This window comes from Pseudophryne corroboree, chromosome 9 (assembly GCF_028390025.1).
Source record: "Pseudophryne corroboree isolate aPseCor3 chromosome 9, aPseCor3.hap2, whole genome shotgun sequence".
Taxonomy (NCBI): Eukaryota; Metazoa; Chordata; class Amphibia; order Anura; family Myobatrachidae; genus Pseudophryne; species Pseudophryne corroboree.
This window is the reverse complement of record NC_086452.1, coordinates 463,629,548-463,654,219: the sequence shown is the minus strand read 5'-3', so window position 1 is coordinate 463,654,219 and position 24,672 is coordinate 463,629,548. Positions and strand designations below refer to the sequence as shown.

The 24,672-nt window shown below is 49.0% G+C and overlaps 1 protein-coding gene and 1 long non-coding RNA gene across 3 annotated transcripts in view; one reads left to right on the top strand and one right to left on the bottom strand.

The window, feature by feature from the left end:
• Positions 1-24,657, bottom strand: part of LOC134958594 (uncharacterized) — a 33,096-nt gene extending 8,439 nt beyond the window's left edge. Inside the window, exons 1-2 of one of the 2 annotated variants that reach the window (XR_010187073.1) lie at positions 23,634-24,657; positions 13,177-13,283 (exon numbers count right to left, since the gene is read on the bottom strand). This is a non-coding gene — a long non-coding RNA (uncharacterized LOC134958594). The remainder of the gene's footprint in view (positions 1-13,176; positions 13,284-23,633) is intronic. The other variant, XR_010187074.1, reaches the window with a different exon arrangement.
• On the top strand, positions 350-4,712 carry BHLHE40 (basic helix-loop-helix family member e40). Its single transcript, XM_063941291.1, has 5 exons — positions 350-760; positions 1,167-1,236; positions 1,884-1,991; positions 2,509-2,620; positions 3,314-4,712. Exons 1-5 carry the CDS (start codon positions 696-698, stop codon positions 4,045-4,047), a joined length of 1,089 nt encoding a protein of 362 aa, XP_063797361.1. The 5' UTR covers positions 350-695; the 3' UTR covers positions 4,048-4,712.
• Positions 24,658-24,672: the final 15 nt, after the last annotated feature.

The following is a 24,672-nucleotide window of genomic DNA, read 5'->3' as shown; positions in this document are numbered from 1 at the left end:
CCGAGTACAAAATAACAAGCTGAATGGGATGCCTATTTTTTTATTGTTCTGAAAATAATAATTGACGTTGCATGTCTGGCGTACAGTAACGCTCGTTAAAATGCACCCGTGTGAAATTAGCGAATGCAAATTGTACATGAAGTCCTCAGCACCACATGTCCCCAGCCTGCCGCATTCGCCTCCCTGTTTACTGCGTTTGCCCATAAAATGTGCCTGTGGCCTCCCTGTGCCTGTGTAAGCTCATGCTGTACCCGTGACACCACGCCTGCTCATGTAGCTCCTTGTGCAGCACGGTCCTGCCTCCCTTCCACCCTCTCCCACTCTCTCTCTCCCCTCCCTGTCTGGAACAGATGCAGCATTGAGCAGCACGTGAGCTTCATATGACAGGAGCGAGCAGCAGCTGTCTCACTTGGCACTGGGCGTGCTTGTGTCACAGGGAGGGACACACCACTAGCCCAGTACATCCCCCCCCCCCCTCCCACCCATTTAACCAGAAGCTGGAGCTCATAACCCATCATATCCAGCAGAGCACCAGACACAGCTCACTTCTCACCTGAGACTCCACAAGAGCATCTGCTCACTTGGGATCACTACCTGTGCACACTACAGGATCCTGCCAGAGTCGCTGCTGCATAGTCACTGCTGTTTCTGGAGAGACGCTTTGGGATCTACCTCTGTTGTAGCACTCAGTTGGCATGGAGAGGATACCTAGTGCCCAACCTCCGCCTGCTTGTCTGGAGAGATCTGCTTCCTTGTCTGGGTAAGTTATCCCCTCCACCCCAAGTGTGCCCTGGCATCGTAGAAACTGCAACCTGTGCTTGTTGGGACTTTTGCAACCAACACATAGCCTGTCCAGCACCAAGCACTAATGTATTGCAAACCGGCTGGCACTGGCGGAGAGTGTTAATGATTACCAGGCTGTACGTGTAATGCCTTCTTCCGTACGTGGGCTGGTTGTCCGTGCCTGTGATAACTTGTACAAATATAGGGAGGAGGTGATAATGTCTGGAGTCAGGCGCGTTTACTCATTTAAAGTCCTGGAGAGAAGCGCCTTGTAAACGCTGACAATTACTCATTTGCATCACCGCGCTCGTATACGTTTTATAGCAGCCGTTACGGTGTCTCCTCTACGCCATCTCACGCTGGTGTCTCCCTTTCTTCCGCAGGATGGATTTTGCACACATGTATCCAGTATTCAAGGCCAGGAAAGGGTTAAAGAGATGCGATGACGTGAAGGTGAGCGGAAATTGTCCTGTGCGTTTGTGTGTGGGGCCCAAAACTTTCCCAAAACTCATAGACTGTGATAAGAACCTCTTGGCCCATCTAGTCTGCCCCTTAGCTCCTTGTAGGGAAGGGCATATATTGGGCAGTCTGTATTTTTAGCCTCATTTTTGGGGGCTCTGCAAGACCGTCTCTGTTTCAATGAAACATATTTGAGGTTCTTATTCTCTAATCCTACATGTAACTGAATACACTGTATGTAGAAATCAGTTTTACTTCCCAGCCTGTGTGTCTGATCGTTCCAACCCTGGACAATTTGTAACGTGTAGAATTAGCGCAGCTGGCTAAATATTATTATTGTCCCAAGTTCTGTATTCTGCGGTCTCTGTACAGTATGTACTGCGCTGTGCTGCCTCTGTACAGTATGTACTGCGCTGTGCTGCCTCTGTACAGTATGTACTGTACTGTGGTGTGTCTGCACGTTTACCCACATGTTCTGCGCAAGGGAGGTGGGGTGTGTATGTGTGTGATCAGTAGCTCACGTGTACAGTCACATGTAAGTTCTACACGGCTGTAATCTGGCCACAAGGGAGCGCTGTGTTGCGCTGTGGTCTGAATTAACGTGGAATGTAAACCGACGGTGTACCTTTCTCCTCCTGTAGGATACGTATAAGCTCCCCCATCGGCTTATCGAAAAGAAGCGCCGTGACCGAATCAATGAATGTATATCTCAACTTAAAGATCTGCTGCCTGAGCACCTGAAACTGACAGTAAGTAACTGCTGACCTGGCTATAGGGGCACCGCTCTTTGTATTGTATGTTAGGGCATTGCTAAAAGTGTGGTAGGGCATGCTGGGATGTGCAGTTCCACAGAAGCTGTAGGGCCGCATGTTGAATGCTCCTGATCTTAATGTAATATAATGGTTTATAAAAGTATGTGACGTCTCCGCATTAAGCTTGGAGACTGTTTTCTTAATGAGTATTCATCATGAAAATGTATTTACTTGTCCGATACGAGGGGTTCTGTTAATTTTGGGGTCTTGCACCCGGGGTGAGAGCAGGGCTGATGAGCTGAAAGAAAAGTTAGAGGAATTTTATCAGGTATTCCTAAACTATGAACTTGGCACAAAGTGTCTCTTATTGCAAACGGAGCACTTTTATAGTGACCAGGGTCAGCTAGCCTCATCTCTGATGTGATCTGACAGTAATTGGGACCCTGAATGCCTTTGTTGGGTTGCATGCATCAGTTGTTTGGTTCTCTCTGCTCATAGTTTCCTCTCCCCGCAGACACTGGGACATCTTGAGAAAGCTGTGGTTTTGGAACTGACCCTGAAACATGTACAGTCCTTATCTAGCCTCATCGAGCAGCAACAGCAGCAGATTCTCACACTGCAGAGTGGTAAGCATTGCTTTTTACACCAGTATCTAGAACGTCCGGTAACACCGGACACTTTGTAAGACTATGCCTGTCCCCGGCCATCCTTCCCCACCCCACAAATCTATTGTAACTATAATAAACTTTATGCAGATTATAGAACTGCCTTCGCTTGCAGTGGCCAACAAGATATTCTACATTGTACCGCACAGTGTCTTCTCCAGTAGAGCCTAGGCTATTGTGTTTAAAGTGATACTAATGCTAAATGATGTGGTATCATTGTGCCTAGCACAGGATAATATAAATACTTCCGTACGCTTGCACCAAAGGAACAGAACAGTCAATAAACCATCTCTGGGACATATATTTGTTTCTGTACATGGTCACATCCTTTGACCTTTTACCCTTCCTCCCATCTATAGTATGGAAAGGATTATTATCTCTATTACACTGACAGTGGAGTGGTAGGTGATAAAGGGGAAGAGAACGCAAACAATGGTACTGCACTCTGCAAGTAGTCTTATAAGCAAACAAGGCAACATCCTGCACAAGAACATTTTTATAGAGAATTATCCCTTTTTACTTGTTTGAAAAACACAAAGGGAAATTATAGGGTTAAAACTCCAAATAAAGAACCCATGAAGTCCACGATCGTTATTTTTATATGACCCCCAGACAATGTACGTCCTTGCTTCATTTGTCCTCTGTTGTTTTCAGGTGGCTCTGTTGAGGGCAACAGGACGTCGGGGGAGGAAATGTTTCGCTCCGGCTTCCAGCTCTGCGCAGAAGAGGCGCTAAGATTCCTACAAGGAGGGGAGAAGCGTGAACTGGTCGCTCATCTGCATCGCTTGGCTTCAGATATCGGCCAGAGTTCCCCGAGGGCTCCCAAACGTGTTGAGAAGTCCGCTCCAAGGCCACAGGCCACTAACTGTGTGCCGGTCATCCGTCGCGCAGCCCCTCTCCCATCCGGAGAGCAGAGTGGTACCGATACGGACACTGATAGCGGATACGGAGGGGAAGTCGATAAAGTTGATGCCAACCCAGAACAGGGCAGTGCCCTCAAAGAAAGTACCTCTGCCTCCCCACCCATGGACAGGATTATCAAGCAGGAACATGACGATGAGGTTCCCAGAAAGAGACCAAGGGTTGATACGATGGAGAGCGAGGCCAGGTTCTGCAGCAATGACCTTTCTTCAATGGGGCCTTACCCAACCCAACCACCTTTCTGCCTCCCCTTTTATTTGCTACCCCCCTCAGCCTCTGCCTATCTGCCCATGCTGGAGAAATGCTGGTACCCAGGATCTATGCCCATGCTATATCCCACCCAATCACAATCTGGGTTACTGAGCCCAGACAGAGCCCAACAGGTTTACTCCCCAGCCATGGACTCCTCTGCCCTCCTACATGCACTTACACAGGCGCCCACAGTGGGCACAGAGCCCAAGGACTGACACCGACGGAGGGAAATCTGTCCGTCCTGGTAGCAGAAGACAAACATGGATTCTGGGGCCGCATGTGGAAGACTCTGCAAGAGATCCTGGTGCGCAAGGAGGGCCTTCCAATGAACTCGGTAGTTCACTTACTTAGGTCCTGGGTGTCGGTCAGAAGAAGAGTGGCGCGACCGCGTCTATACAGACCACACCGGCTTTGGATGGGAATGGAAGCGATTACAAGATGCTCAGCCCAGCGTCATTGGCTGGTGAGATAAATGCAGAAATAAGGGGCAACCAACATAGACTTGACTGAAGAGGCGAGGGCAGCTCTATCACTCCCTACGTCCACCTCCAGTCTTTCCTGGTCACGTAACGGAGGCTGACCTGGGCCTTTGGCAGCTGGGGTGATGAACCAAATAACCCTCCCCTCTCCTAATAATATACCAAAGCCTTCAAAAAAAGTGAAGACGCCTTTGCGTCGGCACTGAACATGGCTTGTCGCAAGTCCTCGTGGCGCCCGACCAGCCCCGGCCCGCGTTCTGCGGAATGAGGTAAACATCTCCAGAAAATAGCACTTTAATATCCGATTCCTCACGTTCTGGATCCCCGCCCTGTTCCCGGGGCTTAAGGAGAGGATATCGCTCTTTTATTGTTGAGAAAAATAAAAACTTTTAATTTCTTGATTTACTGTGGCCTTTGTTTTTATACTGTAGCTTTCTAAAGGTGTGGTTTATATTATGCTGTCGTGTAGGCTTTTTGTTTTTTCCTCCACCCCCCCCACCCCCCAATCCCAACAGTGCACAGGAACCCCCGCCTCACGTGTGACCACACGCACGTAGACACGGGCTCCGTCACCTGGCTCGCCGGGGTCAGCGTGTGACTCACTGGGCCAGGTGTGTAACAATAGTCTCTTTCTTAGGAAAGCTGTGCGGGTAGGGCTGAGGCATGTGGGGGGGGCAAGAGGGGCACCCGCTACCCGCTATGGCCGACGGACAGTTTTTTTTGTTCCCCTTCACTTGTTCTGGCAGAGTCACCTCCCTGTCACCCTGTGCATGTTGACACAGTCAGGTTTCCGACGGCTGCTTTCATGTGCAGCCTGGAGCTAAATGTATCCCCGGCTTCCTGGAATGAGACGTGACTGGCAGACATTCAATGTGCTGACACGGTGCACTCTCATCCACCCCCTCCCTACCCTGCACCTTGCTCTAGCCTCACACCTCACACTGCCGTTCCCTGACAGTCTGAACAGCGCTCTTACACAGGAGCTGTCTCGCCCATAGACTGCTATTTATTTGCAGTCTCTCTACATAGCGCAGACATTACGCAGCCCATTGCAGTGACCATGTAACTATTCACATTTGTTCCTGCACCAGTGGAGCTCGCAATCTACATTTCCTACCGCAAAGTAACACACACATGCACCCATGAGGTTTAATTTCTGGCAACTTACCTACCCAGTATTAGGGATGGCCACCGACCATCGATGATTACAAATAGATTGTTGATGCCTGATGTCAAATAGTTTTGCCATCAATGGAAGAGAACCAATGGTTATCTGCCATCGATGGTAGAGACACCACGATGGTTCACCCCCTGCCCCCCCCCGCTTCATGCGCCCCCCTTCCCCCGATGGACATGCAAATCCCTGACCCCAGGCTATGATTGGCTGACGGCTTGCTAATCCAATGCACAGGGATGATCATCGGTGATTGAAACCATCGATGGTTTACCTGTGAATACCATCAAAGCTAACCACCAAATGGTACCATCGATTATTAACCCACTGGCCACCCCTACCCAGTATGTCTTTGTGAGGGTTTCCTCCCACAATCCAAACATTGAGAGAACATGCAAACTCCACACATAGAACAGTGGACCAGATGTATAAACCTGGAGAATGCATAAGGAAGTGATATGTGCAAGGCGATAAAGGCAGCAGCCAATCAGATCCTAACTGTTAATTTACATATTGGAGCTGATTGGCTGGTGCGTGTATCACCTTGCACATATCACTGGTTTATCACTTCCTTATGCCTTCTCCAGGATAATACATCTGCCCCAATGGTTGGAATTATACTTATGAGCTCAGTGCTGTGTGTTTAGAGTATTTCCTCATATCCATACTGCTATGCTGACCACCAAGCTACCATACCGCCTATAATCCATCTTCTCGCTGCGTTTCATTGTATCTTAATGGCTTTAGGGAAAGTGCTCTCATTCCCGGCACCCTCTAGCTCCCTGTAATCTCTCCTTCCTCCCCAGAGACCAGATTCCCATACAGAGAAGTTCTAGGTTTTCTGTTTATTTGGGCTATAACATGTTCTTCTAATGCAGGGGTGGGGAACCTTTGGCTCTCCAGCTGTTGTTGAACTACACATACCAGCATGCCTTGCTACAGTTTTGCTATTTGGCCATGCTAAAACTGTTGTGTATTCCCTTCTGGCCCGTCCTACGCTAAATATAAATATAAATATTCAGTCTGGATTTCTTTGCTTCTTTACATTCTTTAAATATTTGTGGCAGACCACATCCACTTATAGCTGGATATATTATACACTAGAAATAGGGATATATTATACACTTGCCAAAACAACAACAACAAATTTTGGCGCTCATGACACAGACTGAACAGTAACGCAAAAATACGGCGCTCCAGGTACTGGTGAAAATGATTACAGCTTTCTTTCTAATCACTGGTAACATTGCGGGGACCAAGTCTTACCCGCGCTCCTTACCATCTGTCCTATATAATCTGTGTATTAGTACATAATGCAACATACAGCTTTTTGCTGATTACTGCCACCCATAGGTCATTAGAGGGTACTGCACTCTGAGATAAAAATGCGCTTGAACGATTAATCGCCAATTTATCATTAAAAGCCTATCGTGAACAAGTGTGCTTTATTGTTAATTTAGCCATGAAAAGAATCCATTATAGATGCAATTAATCAAACTAATATAATGGACACAACTTTGTGATAGTTTCAGAAGTCCGCTCCTTGGGGACATCGTAAACTGGATCAATCATACGTTGACATTGCCGATACGTATGGCAGCCCATTAACCACGTGTCGACAATTTGTCCATGTCGACCATGCCAATGTCGACCAATAGTGGTCGACCTAATGACTGTCGACCATGACATGGTCGACCATTCATACCGGAACCATTCAGCATCCCCTTGCAAACTATAAATTTGTGCATTACATCTTATACTTAAAGGAACAGTGGTCACACAATAGTACCCACAAATCTAATTACACCACACAGTATACCACAATCTTATTCCCATTCCACCGCATGTAGTGCCGATTCATATTACACCACAGAGTAGTGCCCCTTATTCGTGTTCAGACACACAGAAGTGCCCCTTATTCCCATTCCACCGCATGTAGTGCCCTGATTCATATTACACCACAGAGTAGTGCCCCTTATTCGTGTTCAGACACACAGAAGTGCCCCTTATTCACATTCCACCGCATGTAGTGCCCTGATTCATATTACACCAGAGTAGTGCCCCTAATTCGTGTTCAGACACACAGAAGTGCCCCTTATTCACATTCCACCGCATGTAGTGCCCTGATTCATATTACACCACATAGTAGTGCCCCTTATTCATGTTCAGACACACAGAAGTGCCCCTTATACACATTACGTCACTCAGTAGTGCCCTTTATACACGCCATGATACACAGTGGTACTGCTTATAAGCAATATGGAATTACTGTGCAAGGTCGTCATGGAGGTAGAAGTACAGTTACTGTGCAAGGCTGTCATGGAGGTAGAACTACAGTAGTTCTACCTCGTTCCCCCTCACTTTAACCCCTGGGGTTATGGAGGTTACCGATGTCACTGTTGATATTTTGACCGTCTGCATTCTGACTGTCAGGATCCCGTACCAAACCCTCCCAACGTGTGATCAGCTGTGGCGCAGGGTCAGTGGCTGTTTATATATAAAAATTTAATTCAAAGGAGTAAAAAGAAAAGGCGTGTGTCCTTAACGTGTGCTTCCATGGGAGCTGTGCTTCTGAGGACAGATAATAACCAACGTCTAAATTCTCCTGCCTGCGATGTACGGAGCCAGGTGCATGCCACGTCTGGTTCTGTGGCTCTGTAACTGATCCTGTGAGGTTATATGTGTACGTGACTGGTAAACAGACCCGGCTACCTCGTGTGCCCCCGCGTGCCGGTGTCTCTTACACTAGGCAGGATGTGATTATGCGGTCACGGTGGGTACCAGGCAGGTGCAGGCCGCTGTCATCCCTAATTCCCCTCAGAGTTCTGCTAACTCCCTATCCTCATCACTCATTCATGAGATGTGCCTGCAGGTTCATGCAGCCAGCTCCAGCCCTCTGTGAGCACAGATCTACTGAAAGCCTTGGCCAAGATCCCACCAGGGTGATGGGGCTCTTGTGACTCTGCCCTCTCCACCCACCCCCACCTCTGGCTGGGACACTTCCTGCCTAGTAGGGCGATGTGAGACTTGTCTGCAGAATGATTCAGCACTGGAGAGGCCTCAGTGTGCGGTGTGTGGGAATCCGGTCTCGTCACAGCCTGATCGCACTATCTCAGCACCCAAACACATTTCATACGTCCCAGTCCCACGCACGCTCCTATCTCCCAGGGCCCCACCTTTCTGAAAATGCCAAATTTAACCCCGTCCTTCTGCTGACGGGGGATATAATAGTGGACTTTCTACACTGTAGAAGCCGTCTCATTTATGTCTGAGCTGTTGTACGTTCAGGTCCCGCACACTTGTGATCTCAAAAGTAATTGGCGTTCGTTTATATTTTGTTTGCAAGGTGTCGCACGTGTCTATGGCGCTATACAAGGTGCATACAAAAGTACAGTACAGGTATAACAGGACAAAACACGCACACATGGCAGTCTGTAACGACACATGTATGCAAATTTAATGCATTTATAGGTCTAGAAAACCAGGGCTGATCTATCCTGTACCCCAGTTGACGGGCGCAGCGGACAGGATCAGAGCCCCTGATTGAAAAAAGAATTCCAAGTGGGAGATGATGATGGGGAAAGAAAGGAAGAACACATAAGGGAAGAGGGCCCTGTTCATGAGAGCTTACAATCTATAGCAGAAGGGGCAGTCAAAGATGGGTGGGTGTGGAGGAGAGCTGGATGGGCTTTGATTCCAAAATGGGATAAAACAAGCTTGTATTAAACTTTGAAGTGTCTGATAGGGAGAGGCATCCAGTGGTGGGGTGCAGCCCAGGTGAAATCATGCACCTGAATGATATCACTAAGCTGATTGAGCATCTGCCACTATATTGTGTCTGTTGTGAGAGGCAGAGAGGTTCCTGCATTAGGAGGAGGTGCAGGCCCTGACATACCATATTATGGGGTTGCTCCAAGGTAGGTAGCTCTTTGTTTTGATATATTAAGTAAGGAGCCATTGTCATGTGGCTCCTTGCTGGTTTATCATAGACTCAGATTGGGGTAATGGAGGTGTGAGGTGTGGTGCCTCTGGACTGGCTGAGCTGGATGGCTTTAGTGTGGCATACCTTTACATTCTATTAACACTTATCACTTACTAATTTTTTTAACACTATTTCTCCATTTTAATTACATCTCATTTTTGTATCACTTCCTTTATAGCCTCGGCTTCCTAACACTAATTTATTAACATTATAGTTTTTTCACTGGTATGCTGCCCTGGGCTTCCTGGCTTATGTTGATTTTTTGGGGTGACACACCCTGCACCTAGCTATAGCGCTAGGGACCCCAAATATACAGAGAGGCCTCGATGCGGCTTTGGGGATTATTCATACATTTGCGCAAATATATGTAACCACGATCTCTGAATTCTAATACTGTGTGGGATTTTAATCTGGTTACTGTTATCATTCAGGGTGCTGGGGGAAACGAAATGTGTTTTTTATCTTGCTTAGAAATCATGGTGGGGAGAGGTTATCAGCGGGGAAGGACGGAAATGGTGGTTGGCAATGCGAAATTACTGGGCGGGAGTGTGGAAGGGAGACAGGAATAGAGGTGTAGCGGGGAGAGGAGTTTAAACTGCACTGTCTATGGCAGTAGTTCTCAAACTTGGGGGCCTATTTATCAACGAGTGTTAAAACTCGTTGTGAATGATAAACTGCATAAGATAAATGGTGATCCAATCAGCTCCCAACTGTCATGTGTTCAGCTCCTTACTGTCATGTGTTTGAAAGATGACAGTTAGGAGCTGATTGGTTTGGATCCCCATTTATCATATGTAGTGCGTTTTATCATTCACAACAAGTTTTATCATTCACGAGTTTTATCACTCAATGATAAATGAGCCCCTTGGTCCTCAAGATCCCAAACAGTTGATGTTTGGGAAGCTATGCTGTAGGGGAAGGGGATATAGAGGCGTATGCTGATTGGCTGGAGACGGGGCAGGCAGCCCTAAAACCTAAGTGATTCCAATTTATTTTTTATCTTTTTATTGGAGCATGCACCTCTGGCTTCAATTGCCCAGTGTAGTGTAAAATTGTGCGGGGGCTTTGGGGTCTTTGGACCTTCCCCAAAAGGGTCTTCAGCTTCCTTCCACTGCAAGGGTTGGGGTTGACCCAGGTTTGGCCGAAGCGCCCCCTCGGGAACGGATTCTTTAGCTCTCGAAACACGTGACACACACATCATACATAAACGGGTGCAAAAAAGTGCAGTAAATAAACAAACCCCAGCCATAAAAAATAACGCCCCAGCCATCCTGGAAAAATCAAAGGGTTCATCATGGAAAAAAGTGCAAAGTGCCATACTAGTGCGTACGGTGCAGACCATCACCCAGGATATTTCCGGGAACCTGTGGCTCAGGTGACACATAGCACCTTGGGCTTCAGGAAGTTGCCCCCTTGGGCAGAGGACTGTCGCCCCATTGCCTACTGGGGCACCTTTAAGCCACACGGCGCAGTGGTGCACGCAGGGGGGGTTTCCGAGCACCCATAACCCCCCCCCCCCTTTCTTTTTTTTTTAGTTCTTTGCTGCACCCACTGCTCTTTAGGGGAGGGACAGTAAGCTCATTTGGTATACAGCCTGCATCCTGCACAGCTCTCCCTGCACTGCAGAGGTGGATCAGGGGGCAGTAAGTGGCGCATGAATGTAGTATATACACTTTCTCAGGAAGAGCCCTTTAAAGCACACGGTGAGAACTTTGTGGTATGAGGGGAACGGACGTATTCCTGGGAGAATAGGCCCACTTGCTGAGTTGCCGTATGACATTATAAATGACTGAGGAAAGTTTTGGATTTGGTAATAAATGTGGGGATGATTCATACCTGATCTCTGCTGTGCGAAATCCGGTCATAACTGTGCATACGTATGCACCGCAATGCGCACGTGTTTCTGACAACAACAAAGTGCATCGCCGGTCAGCGACGGGATGGTGCGAAAATTCCAATCACACAGGCGTTCGCAAGGTGATTGACTGGAAGTGGACGTTTGTGGGTGGTAAGTGACCGTTCTCTGGGAGTGTCAGGAAAAACGCAGGCGTGCCCAGATGTTTTCAGGGAGGGTGTGTGACGTCAGCTCCGGCCCCGATCAGCCTGATGTGATCGCACTGTAGGAGTAAGTCCTGGGCTGCGCAGAGACTGCACACAGTGGATTTTTGCAGCTTAGCGTACGCATGGGATCGCACACTTGCACGGCGAATTTACACTGAATCACCCCCTGTATCTCTGCAGGAAGGTAAGTATGTAAAAACTACATAGGATCTAGGCCTATGTGCGCCGCCTCTCCCCCCCCAATATTTGTGCCGTTATATACCATTTCTATACATGGTGTTTCATAGAGAAGGGGTCTGATATGAGCACCCCCAATCATCCCTACCAGATGGGAAATGGTAACAAGTGAGTAAGTGGAACTAATAGCAAATATACTATAGCGCATCCTCCTGGAATTGAGAATGCAGGAAATACACTTATTTTCCCAAAGTAAATGTGCACAACTGCTGCAAGGCTGAGAGAGCCGCCATCAGAGGAACACTTCTGGCAGTACGGAGCACGTGGTGCCTCCTAACCCGGCCTAGCGCCGTTATGTTATATAATCTGTTTATGCTTTCATGTACAAGTCACTTAAAGATGCAGCGTCCCCAAGCCGTGGCTCTGTAACCCACACCGAGATACGAAGAGCCAAACGGCGGATAATCTGTGAGACGACTGGGGCTGCGCATCCGCTGTTCATTGCTTCAGGGTTGTGTCAAACCACAGCAAGAAGCGTTTTAAGAAAATTGGTTCAAAGGCAATCGTACACAATAATGGTTATAACTGACAGCAACTAATTATAGCCCAGTGTAATATCTGCAATAAAGAAATGAATAAATTACAAATAAAAAATAAATCTACATCGAAGTTGATTGCCACGGACTAAGGACGGGTTACCCGGATAGCTTCAGAATTCCACTAAACCACATTGTCCCGGTGTGAGCATGCGGTGAGATACTCTGCGTAATGCTGTTTATATTTGCTGCAGGCCGCGTCTTCTTGACAAGCGGCAATCACGGGTTACACTGGGTGAGTGTCTCTCGCTGTAACAAAGGTGTAGGACCCAGCAAATTCCTGGCTGGAGCACCTCTCCTGTCCAGCCGTCTGCAGGGACACCCCTGAGCTTGTGCGAAAGTGACCGTTAAACTGCCACAGGAATGCGCGGGTAGCGCTCTGATTGGTCAGATCATGGCAGCTCCCACACTGTGACCAATTAGAGCAACAGCCCAGATTTATCAAGCGTCGGACAGTGATAAATTGTGCACGGTTATAAAGTGCCGAGCAATCAGCTCCTAACTGTCATTTTTCAAACACAACCTGTAACATGGCAGTTAGGAGCTGATTGGCTGATACTTTAGCTCTGTCCCCTTGATCTCTCTCAAAGACTTAGCACAGTGGTTCTCAACCTCGGTCCTCCAGGACTCCCCCAACAGTTCATGTTTTCCAGGTCTCCTCACAGGATTGCAAGTGAAATAATTTACAAAGCCCTAATAAACTTACGGACTTTGTAAAGTGCTGCACCCAGCAAAGGTGAGATTCTCTGCAGTCACACAGGGATAAGGAGCCTCTGCTGTTCCAGGGGTTAATTACAGCAATTTCCATAATGAGTTTAGCTACACTAATTGCCAATAATTTAGGTTGCACATGACATAAGCCGGAGTTCACTGACCTGATTGTGATGTATGCAATCGGGATACCTCCCAGGACACCGCTAATTGCTCCAGCTGTTCCTCTGTAACCTCCTCCCAACATCTTCCTATGGTTCCTTAGAGCCTGCTGAACAAGTCATTAATTATAGATTATATAATATTATTATTACATATTAGACCTAATTTGTGATGCTTCTTAAAAATAGTTGACAAAATGCAAGAATACAAAGTGGCAGACTGTCATGGACTGGATGAGAGTTGCGTGCCCGTCCGTTAGTGGAAGTAGCTGTCATTCCCGGATCTTCCTGAGGAAGCTCCGGGCAGCTCTGCTGTAGCGCTACTGGCTGCAGGAGTGCCACGTGCAGGAGCTGCTCCTAGGGCTTTGCGCCATCAGTAACGGCACCACTCGCACACCCCTAGTTACACCCATTTTTTTTTCTAAATAAATAATTGTCATAACAAGGGGACAGTGCGGCACTGAAGCAAGAAAGAGTGCGCTCGCCCCTGGTTCTATTCCCACCGTATAGGTGTCGTGGACACCCACGAGTGGGAATAGCCCTGGCGCAGCTGTCGGCATCCTCGGCCGGTGGGATCCTGGCGTCGGTATTCTGATCGCCGATTAATATTAACTGCATGATTATGCATTTAATATTATTGATCTTTTAAATATGGAAGGCAAAATCTGCAAACATCGTGGGTTTTGAAAAAGTCAGAGCTTGGTAAATATACCCCTTAAATATAAAATATTGAGACCCCCCACCCCCACCCCGGTGCAGATATAGGATCAGACTGGAAAGACTTGCTGCTGAGACGGTTACCTCCGGCCCGCGGAAGCCTCCGAATAGCTTTCAGGTGATGTCAGTGCATTCACTCCTGACCACGCATCTTACATACAATCAGTGCTTAAGGGCATTCTGCAATGTCTGTTCCTCGTACCTGGAATACACAAACTACCTGAGCAGAGAGCAATCCGCAGCATTTATAGAATGTCACCCACGCTCTGCGTTCTCTGAATGTCAGGTGGCCCTATCAGCCTGATCGCTCACTAGGGTTTTTTGCACTGCTGCGAACAGATAGTCGCCGCCCATAGGGGAGTGTATTTTCGCTTTGCAAGTGTGCGATCGCATGTGCAGCCGAGCGGTACAAACAGATCTTGTGCAGTCTCTGCACAGCCCAGGACTTACTCAGCCGCTGCGATTACTTCAGCCTATTTTGGGCCGGAATTGACGTCAGTAACCCGCCCTGCAAACAGCTGGACACGCCTGCGTTTTTCCAACCACTCCCAGAAAACGGTCAGTTGCCACCCACAAACACCCTCTTCCTGTCAATCTCCTTGTAATCGCACGTGCGAATGGATTCTTCGCACAAACCCATCGCTGAGCGGCAGTCAGCTTTGTACCCGTGCAATGTGCCTGCACATTGCGGTGCATACGCATGCGCAGTTCTGACCTGATCGCAGCACTGCAAATAACACTAGCGAGCGATCAGGTCTGAATTACCACCAATAATAAGTGGGCCCGTCACTTGCAGACATTAGTGCCAATTGTTAGGGCCCAAAGTCTCCTCCCTGATAATATTAGTAATGATACATATTCGCCGTTTAAGTCGCCCTCTTCCGATTTTTTTCTACCATTTCTTATTTATGTATTTCTGGAAATAGAACAGTATTTGGTGACGTCTCATCAGTGACCCGTAGAGTGGTTATAGAACCACCCTCTTTCTTCTACTAGTTTCCCTGGCTCCTCCCACTGCGTAACTGTTGTATTTACTTATCACCTTCATATCCTCCGAAACCATAACTCCGAGATTCTTTCCTCTGTTGGACTTTATGGAGCTGACTGTTCCGTGCAAATCTGTCTTGTGGACGCATCTCACGATTTAGCAACTGCGCATGTCTTGGATCCGGGTGCACGGATATATACAAGTGACGCGCATCTCAGTCGCAACTCATTTGCCGCTACATGGGTGTAAATCAATGGCAATGGCGTGTTTGCAAGCAGGCTTAAGTTTAGTGAGAGAGTGTAGACGGAATTGTAGGCTGTAATATATTATATACTTTATTTGTATGGCGCCATAAGGGTTCTGCAGCGCCTAACAAAGTACATACACATAGGCGCGATACCAAGAAACACCAACCTACAGTACAAGACAATGCAGGACAAGTACGTGGTATATAAACATTTTGGAATTCAGACAATGCAGAGTTTACAATGGTTTGGGCGGAGCGTTGCTGAAACGCGCGTGGTAGCAAGTGGGTGCGTTTCGCCAGAACACAGACAGGGCAAAGCCCCAATTTTGTTTTGGTTAATGTTGGGAGATGTCATTTACACCTGCGTGGGGCACTTTCAGTGTAGGGACTAATGTCATAAAACGTTCCAATGTGCAATAGTGACTCATTGTTATGATCACCAGGGGATACCTAGAAATGGTTACCAATAACAAAGAATGAAACAAACATATTCCTGCTGTACGCTCTCTCATGATTAATAATAAAAAGGCTAAACCTCGCAGTATTTCAGGGGAGAGACAATGAATGAGGGGGTTGGTTCTATAGTGATAGCAGATGGGAGTGGAGCGAGTTATACCCCTTTCTGACACGTGCATAAACCCAGGATTTTGGTATGTCTGAATGCAAATGACTGGGACTAGATTATCAGGATACCATGCTTGAACACAGGTGACCAAATTAGTATTCCAGTCAATTTGATGCAACCATCTATGCTCTACCAAGGATATCCTTAAAACCTGGAATGTTAGGGTGCTTTGAGGACAGAGTTTGGGCACCACTGCTGTACACAGCAATTTGCCAGCCTGATATCCGCAGTTCTGCTGCGCATTTATCATCTGCACGTCAGTGAGATATAGATGGTGCGGCCAGGGCTTCGTCACCCCCTTATCAGTCTCTGCAGGGTGCGGTGCTATCTGAGACGTGACAGAGCCGTCTGCTGCAGGTCGCTGGAGAAGGGGGATTAAGGATCCTGCTAATTATTAATTTAAAAAAACTAAGGGGATAATCTTACAACGAGGTCGCGTCCGACAGAGAATAGTATCCATGGGAGATGAGCTGCCAGGTAGGCACAATTATAAAAGGTTCTACCCTGGCATTTGTTCATAGGTTTAAATAAACATTAATATGTAGGAAGTTACGATGGTGACCCCGGTTACTTTAATTAGGGGGTGTAGTATTATTGGATCCTGGCGTTCCCCTCGCTTCTGTGGCCAAATCGTGTTACGCCCGCCAAGGCCTAGCGCTCTCCTAATGGACAGGAATGGCGCGGTCATCTTTCTCTGCCCTGTAGCTACGCCCTATTACCCCCCAGCAGCCAATGTCGCCCTGACATCGCTCACTGGTAATACAAAAACTTCTTCCGATCGGATGTGATTACACGGCGGCCTTATGGGTGCGCAGATACTGCGCGGGAATATGATAATGTCTCAGCCGGCAGGATTTGTTTTGAGACGCCCGCTTGGGTAACCTCAGCAACTGCGTACAAAAACGCAGCGTGATTGCAGTTCCAGCGCTCTGTATATCTGCGGCTATCGTAGGCCACATCTACATAAATAGGCCTTAGACGCCGGAGAGCAGCGGAGGACGCAATGCAGACTGCTGCGTAGCACATCCTCCAGGACCAGCGCGGCTCCCGTCTAATTAGCAAGCACTAATTATTCTGCAAACAAAACTATGGGGCATATGTATCAAACCTTTGAGAGAGATAAAGTACCAATCAATCAGCTCCTAACTCATGTTACAGGCTGTATTTTGAACAATGACAGCAGATAAGAATTTTCTGCAGGTGACACAGTGGTGAGCAGAGCAGAGCTGGCAAACTGCCCATATTACCTGGCTACTTAAGGACAATGGCTGCTGGCAATTTATCTGGGGAGGAGGTGGATGCGGGGAGGGGGAGGGGGGGTTCCTGGGGTCAGGAATGTGAAGCACTAGTGACTCATGATCCGGGGGAGGAAAACAAGATACAGTGCTCTCTCCAGGTTATAGAGAGTGACACCTGGACACTGGACTCGCAGCGCCCTCTGCTGGTGTTACAGTGCAATTTCGTGCATTAGCAGAGCACAGTCAGCTCCTGACATAAACAAACTCAGACAGATCAGGGGGGCAGTGTGTGTAAATGTGCTATTTGGGCAGCACAGTGGCACAGTAGTTAGCATTAGCGCCCCAGAGCACTGACGTCATGAGTTCAATTCCCGAACAAGGCCCTATCTGTGTGGAGTTTGTATGTTAGCCTTCAAGTTTGCGTAGGTTTCATCTACCACCCAAAAAACGTACTAACAGCTTAGCTGTCTTCTGGTTACTCCACCTCACGTCACACACTGAGAAAAGCTGCTGGTTAGAAAAGCCGAGACACCCCGGGCAGCCACCCAGGAAGAACCCCCCTTACGAGTAGAGTGGGCCTTAACAGATTTTGCACACGGCAATCCTGCCCTAGAATAAGCGTGCTGGATAGTGAACCTAATCCAGCGAGAGATCGTCTGCTTAGAAGCAGGACACCCAATTTTCTTGGGATCATACAGGACAAATAGAGAGTCCGATTTTCTGTGACGAGCCGTCCTCCTCACGTAGATTTTTAGAGCACTTACAACATCTAAGGACTTTGATGAAATTGAGGAGTCAGTCGCAACTGGCACCACAATAGGTTGGTTGATATGAAATGCTGACACAACCTTCGGCAGAAACTGCTGACGTGTCTGAAGCTCAGCTCTGTTTTCATGGAAGATCAAGTATGGGCTTTTACATGACAAAGCCCCCAACTCCGACACACGTCTAGCAGAAGCTAAGGCCAACAAAGTGACAGCCTTCCACGTGAGAAACTTGACCTCAGCCTCCTGTAGAGGTTCAAACCAGTCCGACTGGAGGAACTGCAACACCACGTTAAGATCCCAGGGCGCCGTAGGCGGTACAAAGGGAGGCTGGATGTGCAGAACTCCCTTCAAAAAAAGTCTGAACCTCAGGGAGGGCAGCCAACTGTTTCTGGAAGAAAACGGATAGAGCCGAAATTTGGACCTTTATGGATCCTAACCTCAGGCCCATAGCCACACCTGCTTGCAGGAAGAGGAGAAAACGTCCCAATTGAAACTCCACCGTAGGAAACTTCTTGGACTCACACCAAGATACATATTTTTTTCCAAATACGATGGTAATGTTTTGACGTTACTCCTTTCCTAGCCTGTATCAGGGTAGGAATAACCTTGTTCGGAATGCCCTTCCGAGCTAGTATCTGGCGTTCAACCACCATGCCGTCAAACGTAGCCGCGGTAAGTCTTGATAGGCAAACGGCCTCTGCTGCAGCAGGTCCTCCCGAAGAGGCAGAGGCCTCGGCTCTTCTAGCAGATCCAGAAGATCCGCGTACCAAGCCCTTCTCGGCCAGTCCGGAGCGATGAGGATTGCTTGAACTCTTGTTCTCCTTATGAATTTGAGAACTCTTGGAATAAGTGGGAGTGGAGGAAACACATACACCGACTGGAACACCCACGGAGTCACTAGGGCGTCCACCGCCACTGCTTGCGGGTCCCTCGACCTGGAACAATACCGCCGAAGCTTCTTGCTGAGACGAGAGGCCATCATGTCGATCTGGGGTACGCCCCACAGACCTGTTACCTCCTTGAACACCTCCAGATGGAGTCCCCACTCTCCTGGATGGAGATCGTGTCTGCTGAGGAAGTCCGCTTCCCAGTTGTCAACTCCCGGAATGAAGATCGCTGACAGCGCCAACGCGTGCTTTTCTGCCCAGAGGATGATTCTTGTTACCTCTGACATTGCATCTCTGCTCTTCGTTCCGCCATGTCGGTTTATATAAGCCACTGTCGTTACATTGTCCGACTGCACTTGAATGGCCCGATTTCTCAGAAGATGGGCTGTTCGGAGAAGACCGTTGTAGACGGCTCTTAGTTCCAGAATATTAATCGTCAGGCCGGCTTCCAGACTTGACCACCTTCCTTGGAAGGTTTCCCCTTGAGTGACTGCGCCCCAGCCCCGGAGACTTGCATCCGTGGTTAGAAGGTTCCAGTCCTGAATCCCGAACCTGCGGCCCTCCAGAAGGTGAGGTAATTGCAGCCTCCAGAGGAGTGAAATCCTGGCCTTTGGCGACAGATGTATTCTCTGGTGCATGTGTAGATGGGATCCCAACTACTTGTCCAGGAGATCCAGTTGGAAGGACCGAGCATGAAACCTCCCGTACTGCAGAGACTCGTAAAAGGCCACCATCTTTCCCAGAAGGCGAATGCACTGATGAACCGACACCTGGGCTGGCTGCAGGATATCCCGGACCATTGTTTGTATCACCAACGCTGCTTCCTCTGGAAGAAACAACCTATGCACTGCCGTGTCGAGGATCATTCCCAGAAAGGACAACCTCCTGGTTGGTTCCAAATTTGATTTTGGGAGATTCAGGATCCAACCATGAGAAGAACCTGAGAAGCTGGGTCATGAGAGCTATGGACCGTAACAGCTTCTCCTTGGACGATGCCTTTATCAGCAGATCGTCCAGATACGGAATTATGTTCACCCCCTGCCTGCGGAGGAGAACCATCATTTCTGCCATCACCTTGGTGAATACCCTTGGTGCTGTGGCGAGGCCGAATGGCAGGGCCTGGAACTGAAAATGACAGTCCAACAGTGCGAATCGGAGATAAGCTTGATGCGGCAGCCAAATTGGAATGTGGAGGTACGCATCCTTGATATCCAGGGATACCAGGAATTCCCCCTCCTCCAGACTTGATATCACTGCCCTTAGAGACTCCATTTTGAACTTGAACTCCCTCAGAAAGGGGTTTAGAGATTTTAAGTTCAAAATGGGCCTGACCGAACCATCCGGTTTCGGTACCACGAAAAGGTTCGAATAGTAACCTGTGTTTTGCATCTGGGGAGGAACTGGTACAATAACCTGTGCCTCCACGAACTTCTGGATGGCCCCCTGTAGGGTAGCCCTGTCTGTCGGCAAGCCCGATTTGAAGAACCGGTGAGGACGGAGATTTTGAAATTCCAGCCGGTACCCCTGGGACACAATATCTTGTACCCAGGGATCCAGGCCGGACGACATCCAGACGTGACTGAAATGTCTGAGTCTCGCTCCCACCGGCCCTTCCTCCAGGCCGCGTGGTCCACCGTCATGCTGAGGACTTTGGTGTACCGGAAGCAGGTTTCTGTTCCTGGGAACCCGCAGCAGCAGGTTTCTTGGAGTTTGGTCGGCCACCTCTAAAGAAGGTGTTGGACGGTTTGGCCTTTCTTGGTTTAGTAACCCGAAAGGACTGTGATGCAGGTGAAGAAAAAGGTTTCTTCGTAGCCGAAGCTGCTGAGGGAAGGAAAGGTGACTTACCCGCTGTAGCCGTGGAGATCCACGCATCCAACGCTTCCCCAAAGAGAGCCTGACCTGTGTAGGGTAGGGTCTCCACACCTCTCCTGGATTCCACGTCGGCAGACCACTGGCGCAGCCACAGTCCTCGACGAGCTGAAACAGACATGGAAGAAATTCCTGCAGCCCCTGAACCCAGGTCTTTCATGGATTCCACCATAAAACCTGCAGAATCCTGAATGCTACGTAGAAACAATTCAACATCACTTTTATCTAATGTATCCAAATCCTCAAGTAACGTGCCTGACCACTTTACTATAGCTTTGGAAGTCCATACACAGGCAATAGTAGGACATAGTACCGCCCCTGAAGCCGTGTATATGGATTTGAGCGTAGTATCAATTTCGCGATCAGCCGGCTCCTTTAAGGCGGTAGGTCCTGGAACAGGTAAAACCACCTTTTTCGAGAATCTGGATACAGACGCGTCTAGGGAGGCCAATCCCGGGATCGGGATCGGCGGGATCCCGGGATTTGGGCCCAAAAATGCCGGGATTTGAATCCCGGGATTGGAGCCTCCAATCCCGGGATTCACGGGATTACAGTGCGCATGCGCAGTTTTGCCGGACAGCGCTGAGCACTATAGCTCAGCGCTGCCCGGCTGTCAGCTAAGGTAGTGATAGTACTTACTACTTGCGGGCACCAGCTAAGGACACACGTACTGACCGCGCTGGCGGCATTTCAAACGTAGCGCCGGCCGCCAGCCAATCAGAGCTGGCAGACACCGGCAGCCAATCAGGGAAGCGGCAGCAGCCGCGGCCCCTGATTGGCTGCCGGACTGCCAGTTCTGACTGGCTGGCGGCCGGCGCTACGTTTGAAATGCTGCCAGCGCGGTCAGTAGTAGTACGTGTGTCCTTAGCTGGTGCCCGCAAGTAGTAAGTACTATCACTACCTACACCCACACTCTCTGCTCCTGACATCCTCCCGCTGCTCCCTACTCCCACTGCTCCATACTCGCACTCTCCCGCTGCTCCATACTCCCACTCTCCCGCTGCTCCATACTCCCACTCTCCCGCTGCTCCATACTCCCACTCTCCCGCTGCTCCCTACTCTCACTCTCCCGCTGCTCCCTACACCCACCCTCCCTTCCAGTTCCTTATATGCTCCCTACACCCACCCTCCTTTGCTCCCTACATCCACCCTGCCTTGCTGCCCTCCACATATACTTTCCCTGCTCCTTACACTGCTCCCTACACTGATCCCTACTGCAATCCCGGGAATCCCGGGATTGAGCATTTTTCAATCCCGAATCCCGGGATTGAAAAAATGCCCCGGGATTGGCCTCCCTAGACGTGTCCACTATGGGTGGGTTTCCCATTTCTTTCTATCCTCCTCAGGGAAGGGGAAAGCAACCAGAACCTTCCTAGGGATCTGGAATTTTTTCTCTGGGTTTTCCAATGCTTTTTCAAAAATAGCATTTAATTCTTTGGACACAGGGAAGGTTAGTGAGGCTTTCTTATTGTCAGTGAAGTAAGCCTCCTCAACCTGCTCAGGTGTTGTGTCAGCAATATTCAACGCATCTCTAATAGCCTCTATCATCAACTGCACCCCTTTAGCAGGAGATGCGGCCCTCCTGAACACATCCCCATCACCGTCTGCCATGTCAGAGTCGGTATCCGTGTCATCTTGCATGATCTGGGCAAGAGCACGTTTGTGGGAACCTACAGAGGGGGGTCCTGAGGCAACAGAACCGGACCAAACTGCCATAGAATTCTGTAAAACCTGAGTTGCAGATTCATTCTGAGCAACCCTAGCAGAAATCTGAGAAATCATAGTTTTGATAGAGAATAACCACTCAGGCTCCCTTGCTGGTAGCTGAGCTACAACAGTGCAATCCTGATTACATGGAATGAGATCATCCTGAGATGACACAGAGTCCCTGGACATAGCTAACTGGAGACCCCAAACACTCCACACACACACAGGGAAGGCTAAACAGAGTTTCCCCCCTGAGAATGGCAAGAGAGACACAGAGATTGGAGCCAACCCACACACAGCGCTGTTTAGATAAAGGACACCCCTTACCAGCGCCCACTGTGTACTGTAATAGTTACACAGAACTAATTCACCGCCTCCCCCCTTCTACAACCCCTTGGTACTGCACAGGATATCTGGAGTTGCTTGGAGGGACAGCTCTGTCAGTGTCTGTGTACAGGAACTGCAGGCAGAAAAATGGCGCTGAACGCTGCTGATTCCGCTCTGAGAAGCTCCGCCCCTTGAAGATGGCGCGTATTCCCGCACAAATTCTTTATACTGGCCTGAGGATTCCGTCGCTAGGCGGGGGATTCCGTCCCCTGTGAGCGTCTGAGTACGGAGGATTCTGATGCTAGCCTGGGGATTTAGTCTCCGGTTAGCGTCTGTGACCAGTAAAGGGTATTAAGACGCTGGCTCAGGACGCCCCTCATTGCGCCAACACTGTGTGCCGCTGAGCCTTCCCGGAGCGCTGCCTCTCAGAGCTGCGCTCCTACCCTTGTGCCGCCATATCTCACCATCTTCTGATCTTCTGGCTCTGTAAGGGGGTGGCGGCGGCATGCTGCCGGGGTGAGCGATCCCCTGTGGCGGGGAACGTTCGATCCCCTCAGGAGCTCAGTGTCCTGTCAGCGTAGATAGTGGCTCAGACCCCGCAGGGCGGACACTGCTCCCCCCCTTAGTCCCTCGCTGCAGGGAGGCTGTTGCCAGCAGCCTCCCTGTAAAATAATAAACTCTAAAATAAACTTTTACTAAAGAAACTCTGGAGAGCTCCCCTAGCTGTGACCGGCTCCTCCGGCCACATTTTCTAAACTGAGTCTGATAGGGGGGGCATAGAGGGAGGAGCCAGCCCACACTCTTAAACTCTTAAAGTGCCAATGGCTCCTAGTGGACCCGTCTATACCCCATGGTACTAATGTGGACCCCAGGATCCTCTAGGACGTACGGGAAATCTATAATGGTTACCCCACCTCATGTTTATCCAGGAACCTGTAAGGGATTACTACACCACATATCTGGCCTGAACGGTTTCCTTGACAAAGCTGCGGCGAAACGTGGGTGTTATTCTGCAAATAACAAATGAGCATTAATACATCTGTGGCTGTATAAGAAGCACATAATTATGCTTGAAATGACACTATTACCTTAGAGATTGTCCACAATAAGATATCTTTATGAGATACACAGCACTGCACCTTCTCATGATTCTTGATTATTTTCTTAGGATTATGGCCCAGCGCTCGTTCATAGTTGGTGCCGGTTCGTTTATGCCTGCAAGCCAATAAGGACAATATCGTCCATATTAGCATGCAAGGCTATGGACCGCGTGACGTCAGGGAGTGAAGAAACTTCACTCCCCCGTCACCTTCCCCCAGGTCGTCCGTCGAGCACCTCAGTGGCAAATCGGCAGGTGTGTAGGGCCCAAAAGAGTTATTGGTAAATTGGGGGTTTTTTTTCATGCAGAATTTCCATTCCCTGATGTATTGCAGCTCATAGATGGCCACAAATCTACATAATCAGATTGCAGATGGCTACAAACTACTTTGCAAATGAATAAACAAAAGGGCCTGATTCGCACGCAGGTCCGCAGTGCAGCTAACACAGGTATTTCGCGCGCATACATAGTTCCGCCATCTATTTGTCCATCTACAGCTGTAACCACTCGTATCAGCGCTTATACCTACCCCAAACGGGGCGGAGGAGGTAAATCTGAAATCGACGTCTCCTCGCCAATTTCTGACGTTCAAAGACAGAACTCTCCTCTGGAAGGTGAGTAATTACAGCCTAATTAAGCTAACTGGAAACTTCCAATTGGTTAATTTTCAGGGGGTTCCGCCAGAGCTTTGCGCCGCAGGGTTTTTAACCCTCCCTATTCCCCTCAACTGAATGCCCCCCCCATAGAGTACAGAGAGATAGATACAAATATAGTGAAGGGAGAAGCAGATATGTTAGATGTGCCTATCAGTGGCATGTGGCTGCTGCTCAGGGCAATCTCAGGTACTGCTGGGTGGAAAGCAATTCTCCTGAGAGCTGCTGTCACTGCCTGAGACAGACCGGACTCCATTTCCCAGAATCCCCGGGCACTGCACCCTAGTCGGGGGGATTCTGTGAGATGTAGTCTTAGCGCCGCCTCCGTCCCCTCGCACACTCAGCAGTACAACGTCCGGCCGCCTGGTGGCGAGC

Coding starts and splice junctions, on each gene's coding strand:
- BHLHE40 (XM_063941291.1), top strand. CDS start 696: ATGGAGAGGATACCTAGTGCCCAACCTCCGCCTGCTTGTCTGGAGAGA. Junction 1,237..1,883: donor AGAGATGCGATGACGTGAAG/GTGAGCGGAAAT, acceptor CTCCTCCTGTAG/GATACGTATAAGCTCCCCCA. Junction 2,621..3,313: donor GATTCTCACACTGCAGAGTG/GTAAGCATTGCT, acceptor TGTTGTTTTCAG/GTGGCTCTGTTGAGGGCAAC.